At 29.7% G+C, this 13,284-nt stretch overlaps 1 protein-coding gene across 2 annotated transcripts; it reads right to left on the reverse strand.

Moving 5' to 3' along the window:
• Nucleotides 1-1,253: 1,253 nt before the first annotated feature.
• On the reverse strand, nt 1,254-5,263 carry LOC112289247 (chromatin remodeling protein EBS). 2 transcript variants are annotated; one of them, XM_024534317.3, is made up of 5 exons: nt 4,693-5,263; nt 3,082-3,430; nt 2,771-2,839; nt 2,359-2,503; nt 1,254-1,977 (listed from the first exon to the last, which is right to left on the reverse strand). In XM_024534317.3, the coding sequence occupies exons 1-5, from the start codon at nt 4,763-4,765 to the stop codon at nt 1,951-1,953; spliced, it is 663 nt and encodes a 220-aa protein (XP_024390085.1). In that variant the 5' UTR covers nt 4,766-5,263; the 3' UTR covers nt 1,254-1,950. The 2 variants fall into 2 exon arrangements, with proteins under 2 accessions (XP_024390085.1, XP_024390084.1); XM_024534316.3 differs by lacking the exon at nt 1,254-1,977 and having other exon boundaries at nt 2,084-2,503; nt 4,693-5,241.
• Between the last annotated feature and the right edge of the window lie 8,021 nt (nt 5,264-13,284).

Raw genomic sequence — 13,284 nt, forward strand, 5'->3', positions numbered from 1 at the left:
TAGATATATGATTTTTTTTCATCATAGTCTTATTGCCATTAAATATTTAATAGAGCTAGAAGTTAAAAGGGATCTTTAATCTAAAACAAGCAAAAAAAAAAAAAAAAAAAAAAAAAAAAAAAATCTTGATATTTTTAGATAAATAAAATATAAGGATAGCAATATAATAGTAGAAATAAGGTTGAAAATAGGGAGAGAAAAGGAAAACAAAAAAATAGTAAAAAGAAAAAAAATTTAAAAAGGAGAATAAAAAAAACAAAAATAAATAGTAGAAGAAAAAAAAAAGAAAAGAAAAGATGATGGAGATGATAAAAGAATATCCAAAAATAGTAGTAATCTCTTTGTTGATAGGATCTAAGCTTCCTCAAATTCCTTCTCTTTTTTTTTGGTCAATTTTTATTATTATTATTATTATTATTATTATTATCTTATGAGTTTCAAACTCCAATTTTTTTGGAAGGTTTTTTCTACTTGTTTTCTATGGTTGTGTATTATGGTGGAAGCGAGAGGTATTTTGTTTCATGCCAATCCTATTTTTGCAACATTGATGGTATCAAAGGAGCATCTTTTGACCTTATCTAAATACAATTCTCATGGTGGAAGTATACCACTCAACTTCTTTTTGTGTCGTTATTAAATACTAACACCCAATTTCCAACTTCAATTGGTTTGGACTTAAATGTTGGGTTTTGTCAAACCTCTCTTTATTGCTCAACTTGATAGCTTTAATATAAAATTAATAAATGGATAACCTAATAAACAATGCTTAAAGTTTTAAAAAATATGGACTATTCTAAGTGCTTTGTATTCTATGGTGTTATAATTTAATACAATAGCAACCAAAAGCCAACTTATAAAACAAACATGATGACCAAAATTTGTATTATTTTTCACACTTAGAATACAACCAGTTGTCAAATTACAAAATACTTATATAGAAATGGAGTTATTCTCTCCATCTTTGAGAAATTAAAATAAATTAAGAGACCAACTTTCCTAAAAAAGCCAATGCTTGCCACTAGTTTTTAAGTAGACTTATTAAAAGATATAGACTTATTAAAAGATATAGCAATGATAGTGTAATTAGCAGTAAACTAACAGTAACACCCACATATTCTTAAGAAACTATACATTCTTACCCCCAGGTACATGTCAACTAACCATACCAAAGAAGAATCATTTGAGGTTTAGGTCAGAAGTTTCTGGAGTTTGAATGGTGCTGGCTGAGACGGTGATTCAGAGGGCACACCGTATTAAGATCATGGCAATGCTTTGAAACTTCTAGTGAATATAGCCTTACTAGTGAATCAAATTCGTGATACATCCACTAAATGGGTTTGTGATTCATGGATTTACAGGCCGGAGCAGTTCCCAGCAAAGGGGATGTATCAATCTGATAATCACGTGAATCCTGAAGGGGTAAGGAAATATCCCTCTATCTACTTACACATTAAAACTCGGTGCGCATTACAACCCCTAAGTGGGTTAACTAGGAACTTAGGGCCCAAGACTGACCTGTACTTCAACAGTCAATTTGACCTCTATTTAAATTTAGAGATATGCCCACAAGGAGTTCATGGAGCCTAATTAAGAATCTAGAGAGGGGAATAGACGAACTACAAGTTAAACCACATGGGAGTAATGACAGAAAAGAAAGAAAGAAAAAAAAAAAAAAAAAAAAAAAAAAGGTTACAAGCAGAAAGGAGAAAAGAAAAAAAGTTGCAAGCAGCAAGACCCCTGCCACAACTTTTTGCAAGGTTGTGCAATAAATAACCCTCACCACTAGGTGCTTAAGTCAAATGCCTACTGCATACTTTGCTGCTCTACACAATTCTTTTTTCCAAGACCTAGCTTGAGTGTCATATCATCTCCTCCACATATATATCTTGTACACAAACAGTGCAGCAGCAATATGGAAAACCCCAGATTCTTTAACGATATGCCTTTCAGTCACCTCTTCCGTCGCTTTGCATCAGGCTACATTTGAAGTTGTAAGAGATTCAGGTCATGAGGGTATGATCAATACATAGAGAGCAAGTTAAAGGAGAAACAATATTCCTACTTCAACACCAAAGAATCAAATCGAAGTGATCAGGCAGCTTCAAAATCATTCCTATTGACTGTTAGACTAAATCAAACATACAAATGCTTAACATATCCTAGTCTACAGCATAGTAATCAACTAACAATTCAGCTTCCCAAAGAATTATGATACGTGGAGGAGCATGTGATTTCGCTAGAGCAGTTGCAACTCGCACAAACTTTCAGCCAACTACACTACACAACAAACTTGAGCCATAGGCTAACCCCAATAACAACAAATGCATCCACTAAATAGGAACTGTGTATTCTGCGTACCTTGCCATGGTCGGGAGCAGGTGAGCTTCTGGGAGATGATAGCCGCAACTTCTTCTCTCCAGGTTGCGAGAGACAATCGGGGCAGAAGAACTTTTCCATCTTTTTCACCTGATCCGGTGTCATACTCATGCAAGATGGGTGGAACCTGTGTGCAGGAATACACATAGCTTTGCAGCTCATTCGTAACATACAACCCTGAACACTTTGATTTTCTAGCATGAACTGGACATGATCTCCAAACATGAGATATAGCAATTAGAAAAACCGAGCAAGTGCTAGATATAACGAATAGAGGTACACGTTCGTGTAACAGGGTAAGTTCACCTTGCGAATATTCAGGAAAATACTGAGATAAAAACAACTTCTACAATAATCCACTGCACTTGCATAGAAAGGAGGAATATAGACCAACCAGTCTTTGCAGATTTCACATTGAACCATCAAGTCGTCAGGATTGTATGGCATTTCACACTTGCAATAACTGCATACACCAGTTGAAGGTCACGATTACTAATACGGCACAAGGATTGTTTTCTATTTAAGGCATCTTTCAGGAAGATGTAACTACAAAGCCAAAATCGTGTAGCATCTGTAGATATTAACTGATGTCGTTTGAATCCTAAGTCGCAAATTCAGTGAACCTTGGCACGTGTACTCTAGAAAACATTAACAAACATGATTTACGCACCCAAAAATTCAAACGAACAGAAAAGAATTACTTACACGGCAACACGGTCAGGAGTGAAACCACCAGTAGATGCTTTGTACTCGAAGCGGCAGAAATAGTCCTCTGCACCAACGCTTTCCAGCTTTGTGTAATTTTTAAATGTGTGCACTGTACATTTTCCCTCTATGGTGTCTGCACTTTGTATGTCATAGTGATCGGAAAGAAAGAGCTCTTTTGTTCCATGGAATTGTCTCCTGCCTCCCATTGACTCTTCGGGACGATAATACCACCGGCAACGCACCTTCACGTTGCTGTTACTTCTACCGTCAGCTTCGATTTTCTCTATCCTCGCAACATAAGATGGTTTCTCAGGATCTTGCCCACGCATTAAGACGGTATCTCCCACTGCACCAAAAATACATCCATCAGACTTCAAATTTATTCCCTTCAATAACAAAGCTAAATTAATAAAATCCTCGCCAGAAGTGCATCAATTACATCCTGGAAGCAGAAGAAACATCACTTCCAGGGTAGCAAATATTTTTCAAACCAGATAAATGTAAGACTATCAGGACAGTCTACATCACTGCGAGTTAGGGGTCTGACAAAGACTCCCACACTAGACGGCCACGTAATGTGGCATGTATCAGTAAAAGAAGTTCCACCGCCGGGACTCCTGTGCTTTCCTTATTTTAAAAAAAAAAAAGAAAAAAAAAAGAAGAAGGTAAAACAGTAAAACCAATAGGAATTAGGAGTGGACTATTAAGGATGCCTGCACTAAACCAGTGCGAGAAAGGTTAATATTTTTAGCACAAGTTATTTAGGAATTTAATACAATGTCAGCTTCTCCCAAAGTTCTTGATCGTCAGACCATTGTCTCCACTGCAAGGTTACACAGTAAGGACATTGAAAATGCACTTGAAGGCATAAAGAACAAATAACGTGATTGTGTCCTGACAAATTAAACAATACTAATATTCAATTCCAACGAACCAAAACGCAATCCAATAAGATTCGCGCCCGAGGAATTCCTAAACTATCAGCATAACTTGAAATGCTCTATATACGAATATCGAGAGTATTCTCACCCTAATATCTCGAGAGATTCTGAAACACTACCTTAAAGGGACCCGCAGCAAGTAACAATATTCCAGCAGGTCCTACTGTTGAAAATTGTCGAGGCCAGTAATTGTATCACCGACTCGCTAACTAGCTGAAAAAGATCCAGTAGGTCTGTCATTTTAAAGACAGAAGGCTAGCAATCTGCTGAAGAATTTGAAGGCCCCACAACTCTTACTTTTTCAGATGAACTTTCAGGCGGCACAAAGTTCTTCCAAGAAAGCGAACGTGATCAGGAGCTATTAATGCATGACATTATTTCCACTGCTCTTCCGCACCATGGATTTCCAGCATTTGGCTCACCTAACGTTACTGAAAAACCATATCCATCTACCGTAACTCAAAGCAACTACAAACATAAGAATAGGAGAAAACAGTTCACGAACTTTTCTTCCGTATCTTGCGGCATTGCGTGCTAAAGACAGGTGAAATGATAATGTTGACATTTGTAGGTCACAACTACACTGTACCAGAGGCCATTTGCACGCAATCAGGATCAGAACATGAAAAGAGACTTTTGATTTTTTTTTCAATAATCCACCACTCACCTTTCACGATTTTGTTTGTGCCTTTCACAGTATACGAGTCCAGAGATTTCTTAGCAGCTTTGGACTTCGCCATCGCCAAAACCAATGTGCAACACTCTCTTCCTCGTCCTCTCCTTCTTTTTCTCCCCCCACTGAGCGTCAAAAATACATGTCACCCCCTGTCCGACACATATGCCCTTCCAAACCTCTGTCCTCTTCTGGACTCTTCAACTCCTGCATCAAATCCTTAAACCTTCTCTCCATGAAATCACACCCTAATACACCGCCACCACCACTCCGCACCTCTTTTTTCGGCCAACACAAACACCTCAACCGCAACCAGAGCGACTGTCATGCACACATGATTTTCAGACCTGCCAAATTAAAAACGAGATACCACTCGCTCTACCACCGCACACTCCCGAAAAACCTACAAAAACGAAGACACCAATCGAAAGCTCTCTTTCATGCACTGAACATCGTCACGGCTCGTAGAGAAAATTGGCGCTTCCGAGTGGTTGGCAGCATCGCAAAACATCCAGCAGGAACTGACCCCCGCACCTCTCAGCTATGGCGGGGAAGTCTGTTCCCTCCCCAAGGCAGGTGCCAACTCCCCCCTTCGTCTCAAAACTCAAATTCTTCCCGATTCCTAGACTCCACGCTTTGCGGAATATTCCCTCTATGTTCTTTTTCAACATGAACATTTCTTGTAGATGTATATCTGATCAGTTTGTCCCGCTTTTACATTCAATTCCACCATACAGCTTGCACCTTACGCCCAAGGAAGATTGGTAGATTTAACTCAAATCTAGAATTTTTCTGAGTTTAGATTCCTCAGGTGTTTCTATGTGTTCCTCGGATTATGTTCGAAGCTCTGGGATTTTTCACTAGGTCGTAGATTTTACTGTACATTAAATAGTGTGTCCAATTTATTGGTATTGTGTTTTTGCTTGATTGGGTGCTTGAATACATTTGTATTTGTACTATTTTTTATGAAGTTTGTCCATGACGAATTAAAAATCATTACCTCACAGGTAGCTTCTTTAATTGTAGATTTTCATTGTACTTATTAGGTTTTTCTTATAAAAGGGGTGTTGTTGGAAGATTTTTAATTTAAAGTTTAAAGTGTTGTGTTGAACTGGATGACTAAAAATAATTCAATAAAAGGTGTAACTAGAATATTTGTAACTAGAATATCATATAATCTAATCATATATAATTAGAATTTTCACAACACATTTCTTTTCTTTTTTAAAAAAAATTATAATATAAAATTAAACAAAATGAATATTTTTTCTCAGAATTTGATTTATTTTCTTAAATTATGTTGTTAGTAAACTAATCAATTCAAAAATAAATTATTAAAAAAAAGAAACCATATTTTTAATATATATATATATATATATATATATTTAAAAAATGATGGTTTTAATACAATTGTCATATAAACAGGAAGAAAAATTTATTTATTTTAAACCTTTATATATGTAATAATATATATAGCATTTTACAAGTTATGTCATAAAGTTATTATTAACTTCTTTTTAAGGATATGAATTTTAAAGAACTAAAAGATCAATAAATTCTTATGTCATTCAAAAAGATTAGAAAATCACTCAAAGATGGTATAATATTAAATTAGAATGGCTATTGCCAAAGACCAAAAGATTAAAAAGACTTGAAACAAGACTAAGGACAAGAAAGGCATTAACAAGAGTGAAAAAGACTTCACTCTTTGCTTCCAAATATATTATTTAATTAGGAGGTAAATGACAACATTTTATAGGACCTCCAACATGTATCTAGTTTGTTAGACAAATGTCTTATTTTACAAGGCAAGTTTCACATATATGCACCAAATCAAATGCAGAGCTCCAAAATCCAAGGAGGTTAAACCTACAACTTCAAGGTGATTCTAATATAAAACATGTAATAGTGCTAGTGGAAAATACAAAGAGTAGAGGCTGTTGCTTTTCAGCCAACATTGATTCTTTATGAAGTTTTTATTGAGCAATTTTTATTTATTTATTTAGAGATTCTTTAGTTAATGAAGTTGGTTCAAAGAAGTTTTGCATTGCAATGCCTTAGTACTACGAGAAAAGGGTTATTAAGAGTGAATAATGATATCAAAGAAGAATCAAATATATTATATATTTTCATGCAAGAATTGGATTCTTTGGAATAACATTCAATAGGATGATGTTTGGATTAGATGGTGTCATGTGGTAATACTACTATATAGTAAAAAATAAAAATCTGGATGTTATAATAAAAAAGCTTAACAAAAAGATATAACAAAAAAATAAAAATAAATAATAAAAATATAATAAGAACTTTAGTCTTAATATTAATTTTTTATAGAAGAAATTTCTATTTACTTGGTAGAAGCATAAATGAATCAAATCAAAATAAATAAAATAAGAAATTGATATAGACATATTTAAGAGAGAATTAATAATAAGTTAAAATAAAATTACCTCAAATTATTAAAAAATAATATCCAAAAAAGATTAGTTGTCAACGTAGATTGAAATCTGATCCCAAGACACAAAATTGTATACCTATAGTGACTTTGGGGTTCTTTTGTAAATTGAAGAGTAAAGTTTGAGAGTAGACTTAAAAAAGAAATAAAAAATAAATTAAAGTTGGTTTCATATCATTTGGATTAGCATTAAGGTTTTGAAGGATTTTCAAAGATAATAATGTACTTTGTGGATTTAGATTTTAAAAAATAAAAATAAATTTACAAATTTGAGGATTTTGTGAATTTTTTAGCATATATATAAGTAAAAATTTGACCACCTTGGCTTCTATTGTGCCTTTCATCCATGACCAATGTAGAAGGATGGTTGCCAAGGCTATTGCATCCTTAATTGCTACTTCTACTATCTATAAGAGTATAGAAGGAATGTCGATAGATCTCTTCCATCATTTGGGCCATATGATTGCTTATTGACAAGTTAGAGGCATGATGCTTGAAGGCGTTCTAGAAGTCTTCTCTAGTGGTGTAGTGCAGAGTATAATGAGATTGAGTGTTCATATTAAGATCATTATTTAATTATTGTAGTGTTGAATTTTTGCAGAAGTTTTTTGAATGAATGACAAAGTTCTACTTACTAGCTTGTTGTGAGTGTGACTTGAGTGTGGTGTAAGCTTAATTGACTTGCTGTAATTTTGATTTGGGTGCAAATATTTTGTTAAAGTGCACTATGGTGCAAGTTGCCATCTTTAGCACCACCATCGTAGGAGTATCTCTGTAGATCATTGTCCTAGAGATGCTCTCTTGATCTCAATTAATCACTGCCATAGTGATACTTCCTTGATCTTACTTGATCACAACTATAGTGATGTTTACTTAAGCCTAGCAGATTACTGCAATGGTGGTTTTTTTTTTTTTTTTTTATTTATTATTATTATAGTTGATAAATACTAATAGTGTGCATGGAAGTAGTAACAATGGAGGAATTGTCTTCTATTTTTTATGTGCCGCAAGTTCATCACTAGATTTTCATTTTATTATATGATTTTTTTCAACTAAAAATAAATAAATATGAATTTTTTGATTGAGATTGAGTTATATACAAATTTCATATTTGATTTTGCCTTTGGATGTTGATTTCTTTATTACTAATATTTTTCAAGATACTTGTGAATTTTAGAAGGATTGTTTTATTTGTTAATATTATAAATGTTACTAAACACTTAATTTAGGTACTTTATTGATATCTTGTGGATGCCTTATTCAAGTACTCTATAGGTGTCCAATTTAAGTACTTTGTGGGTGATTAGTTTTGGTACATTGTTTGTATCTGATTTTGATATTTTGTAGGTATCATAGTATAATATCTTCTTGATATCCTCGTCTGATATCTTGTAGGTATCTTTGATTGATATCCTATAGATATTTTTAATTAATATTCTATAAATATTCTTATTTGATACCTTGTGGATATCCTTGCTTAATATCCTATGGTGATTTTTAGGTAATATTTTTTTGATACCTTTGATTGATATGTTGACAGAGACTTCAATTGTTATAGGATTTAGCACTTCTATTGATAGTTGGTAGAAGTTATTTAATAATACTTGATATAATATATCAATTGATATTTAGGAGTGTACAATCATAGACTTGTCTTGGATTTGATCAATGCAACCTTCAATCAAAACTATGCCTATTCATTTCTTTGTCATGTTTTCTTTGTTATGTTTTATTATCTTGTTTGTCTTCACCACTGTTGATAAACTTTTGTAAGTCAAGTTTTTGCATCTTCTATTTTTTTTATTATAATAGATTAGATCCATTATCTCTTCTCCCTTACAATAAATATCTTTGAAAGAAAAGGTCATAGATCTTCAAAAATACACTATAATTATTCTTCTATTTTTTATAGAAGTTCTTTTTTTGCTTCATAAACATTATTATTATTATTATTTTTTTTCCTAACATTGTAATATCCACTTTTAAACTATCAATTTGGTCTAATAATAATTGAACATGTTTTGTTATAAACCTATCATCTTCTTCAAAATTTTTCAAACTATTTAAAATGTTATTTTTTTGTTGTTTAAATACTTGAAGAGATAATAATTTACTTAAATTTTTCTTTCTTTTAATTGTTGCTAGATATTGTATATAATCCTTGTTAATTTTTTTTTTACTTTCTATTGATATTATTAATATAAAAATAACTATTCTATTTCCTAAATAACTAGGTTCATTATTAAATTCTTTTTTTTCTTTACAAATTGTTTTGACACATCTTCTCTTATAACTTTCTACTTTGCTCTATTTGATCCTATTACTATCATTTTTTTATTTTTGATAATGTTTTTTTCAAAGGATTTTTTTCTTATAGTTATTAAATTTCTAATTTTTTTTTTTTATCAATATCCTCTATTGTAAAAATCCTACTTATACTAATACTTGTAATCCTATCTGCTTCATTGTTGTGAATTCATTTAGAGCCAATAGATGTGGTTCAATAATTACCGATCACATGTGATTTATAAGTATGATTACAAAAATCCTTATTCTTTTTTTTATTATGTTCTTATCTATTTTTGTATGCATTGTTTAGTACCACAATATCAAATGGCTTCTCTTCTCTTTCTTTGTAAAACTTTTTCTTTGTAGATATGTATTTCTCAACCTCTACAGTCAAAACTTCTTTGTATACAGACATTGCAATTGAAAAATATTCCATACCTTATATTCTATCCATTCCTTCATCTCTTGAATTCTTTTCTATAATAATAGCAATAATCATAGAAATAGATAAATCTTCTTTATGCTCTTTTTTCTTCATTGCCTTATTATTGAATTCAACTTCTTTTAATTCCTTATTTATTCTAATCCTCTGAATTTCAGCAATCAATAAGCTGATAAGAACATCAGCCATTATCCAAATAATACTATGGTTAGTTTTCCTTAATTTTTCCCAAATCTTCTACAATTCTATCTTCAAATTGTCTTTCAAAATAATGGACCAGTTAACATGATCATCGTTCAATGCACTTTGCATATAATTAATGAAAGTTGAAGGTGCATTAGTAATTCTTCACTGAAAATATAATGTAGCATATTAGAAATGAATAACAGATCTTGCAGCTTCAGATTTGGAAGTAGAGATATTAAAAGTAGATGCTTTATAGTTTCACTTTTCAAGTGACGGGTAGAGTACAATCTTATGTTTAACATGTATTAAAATATTTTATAATCTTTGAAAATAAAATATAATTTTGTACAAAGCATTATGGCAAGTATGAACAAAGCTAAAATTCTTTCTTTCAATAATACTACCACAATAATCTTCCCTTCTATTCAGTAAAGCATCTCTTACACTAATGGTTTGTACATTTTTTTTTTCCAGTTAACTTCCTATACAAAATTCTTTAATTCCATTCTATCCAACAATTCCTCCTCTTTATGAATCCATTGATATTATTTGACAATACCAACTTGAAATTCTAATATTTTCTTCTTTTTTGTAATTTATTTACTTTCACACTTAACCATTGTTTTGATATAAAAATTCAAAATATTGTATAAAAGTCGTAATTTCATTTCCATATATATATATGGATAAATCATTAACTTATAAACTTGTTTCAACCACTTTGATTATAATTGTTTTGATTATAATCATAACTAATATAGTTATAATTTTTTTAATTATAATCAATTTGATTATAATCATTGTAATTTTTATGGTTGTAATTTTTTTATTTATAACCATTATTTTTTTATTTACTTTAGTAGATTCTTTCATTACTAACTTTTTTAATTTTATAAAATCATAATGAAATAACTTAATACTTATTGCCTTTAATTTTATGATTAATTTTTTAAATAAAAAAATATAATAATAATAATAATAATAATAATAATAATAATAATAATATTTGAGTTTTTTTATATTTGTATTGAGTTCATGAAAATATTAAATTCTTTTGCTAAGTTTTGAAAGTAAAAAATTGATAATTTAAAAAGAAATAATATTTAGCTTTTTTTTTGACTTGATATAGTAAATATTGAGAATTTTGGTTGAATATATTCATAAAAAATTTCTCCAAATATTTTTTAATTATTATCTTATAAAATATTCATCAAAAATAAATAAATTATGTTTTTTTTTTTTTTTTTTTTTTTTTTCTGTTTTATGGTATGGTTTGATTTTTTTTTATGTTAGTTCTAACAATGATTTCATCAAGTAATATTAAATCTATTATTCCATTTGAATATACCAAATTGATTACATAAGATCTTATCTATTTGTATTAAAAAAAATTCTCGTCTTTGTAGAGGTTATTTTTAACCATAAAAGTAATTGACCTTTTTATATTCATTAAAAATCTTAAGATTATTTTTATTTTATTGTTGTAAATTATTCTACGATGTATATTGATCAACATGGTGTGATTTATTTTTAAAAATTTGTTAAATAATTTGGTTATTATCTTTATAAAAATGAAAAATATGCTTGTGTCAAATTTTTTGTTGTAATTGAGTTTGTATTATATTTTCTTTAGCTTTTTTTCTTTGTAAATTCATCTTATAAACTTAAAAAAGTCTATTTTTCATTACAGCTTGCATATTAAAAATTTAAGTCTTTTTCTCAAGTCCATTTATATATTGAATAGGCAAAAGTAGTTCTATATTATAAACTAAAGAAAAAAGTGTATGTTTTTATTGTAATTTTATATATAATATGATATGCCCAAAGTACCAAATAAAATTTAGTATTCCAATCTATTTGATTTGTATTAATTATTTTAGTAAAAATAGCTTTAAGAACTTTATTAATCAATTTAGCTTATTCATTTCCTTGAAAAAAATAAGTGGTGGACTTGTGATGTTGAATCATAAATTTTTTTTTCAATAATTAAATTATTTCATTTATAAAATATACCTCTTGATTATTTATCAATTCAATAGGACACCTATAATATGTTAAAATTTCTTCATATAAGAATCTTCTTGTTGATTTAGGTATATTATCCCTTAATGCTCTTACTTCCACCAACTTGGTTGTATAATTAGTTGTGGTTATGATATATCTATTCCTTGTTAAACTAACTAGTAGATCTATTGGTCCCACAAAATTAATTTTCTATCTTTGAAATACTTTAAGTGATAATATTAGATGTAAAGGATTTTTGTGTTTATTTGGCTTAATCATTATTTCTTGGCAATTATCAAATTGTTTACAATAATCATATATATTTTGTTCTAACATTGGCCACCAAAATAAAGCATTAAAAATTTTGTATAAAGTTATTATTGTCAAAAAATTACCTTCAGCAAGTCCTTCATGTGCTTCAATAATAATATCTTTTGTGATAAGCCTTGTTAAATAAATTCATTCTATTCTATCTGAATATATTTTCATTAATTTTTTTTGTTTTATTTAGATAAAAGCATCAACTTTGACAAGTTTATATTAATATGCAAGCTGTAATGAAAGTTTGTCATACTAATATAAACTTGACAAACTTTGTCTAATATTAAGTGAAGTAGTAGTGGTAAGTCGTGTATTCTTCAAAAAATCAATAAAAGCATTCTTTAATCTATGAAAGATAATAGATGTTGTTCCTTTTTTACATTATTTGGACCATAAATAAATTAGCATCTGAAAAAGTATCCACTATATTTATGGATACTTCTTCAATGGTTTTTTAGGACAAGTGATCTGCTATCACATATTAATATCTTAGTTTGTAAACAATTTTAAAATCATCTTCTTATAACAATAATATTCATCTTGCTATTTACCTTGAAATTATTAGTCTGTTAATTAAATATAATGATGCTTGATGATCAACATAAAATATAAATTGATTTATCAACAAATAATGATAAAAATTTTAAACTAAATAAACTATTACCAATGCTTCTCTTTTTGTGGTACTATAATTTATTTTAGCTTATTTTAGTAATTGACTCATATAATAAATTAGTGAATTTAAATATCCAATAATTTTTTGAGCCAAAATACAATTAATCATTTCATTTGAAGCATCATAATGTACATGAAAAAATTTATTTCAATATCGTGTAATTAAAATTGGTGTAGTTGTTAATTTTGTTTTTAGAACTTCAAATATTCCTTG

This window comes from Physcomitrium patens, chromosome 12 (assembly GCF_059467195.1).
Source record: "Physcomitrium patens ecotype Gransden chromosome 12, ASM5946719v1, whole genome shotgun sequence".
Classification (NCBI taxonomy): Eukaryota; Viridiplantae; Streptophyta; class Bryopsida; order Funariales; family Funariaceae; genus Physcomitrium; species Physcomitrium patens.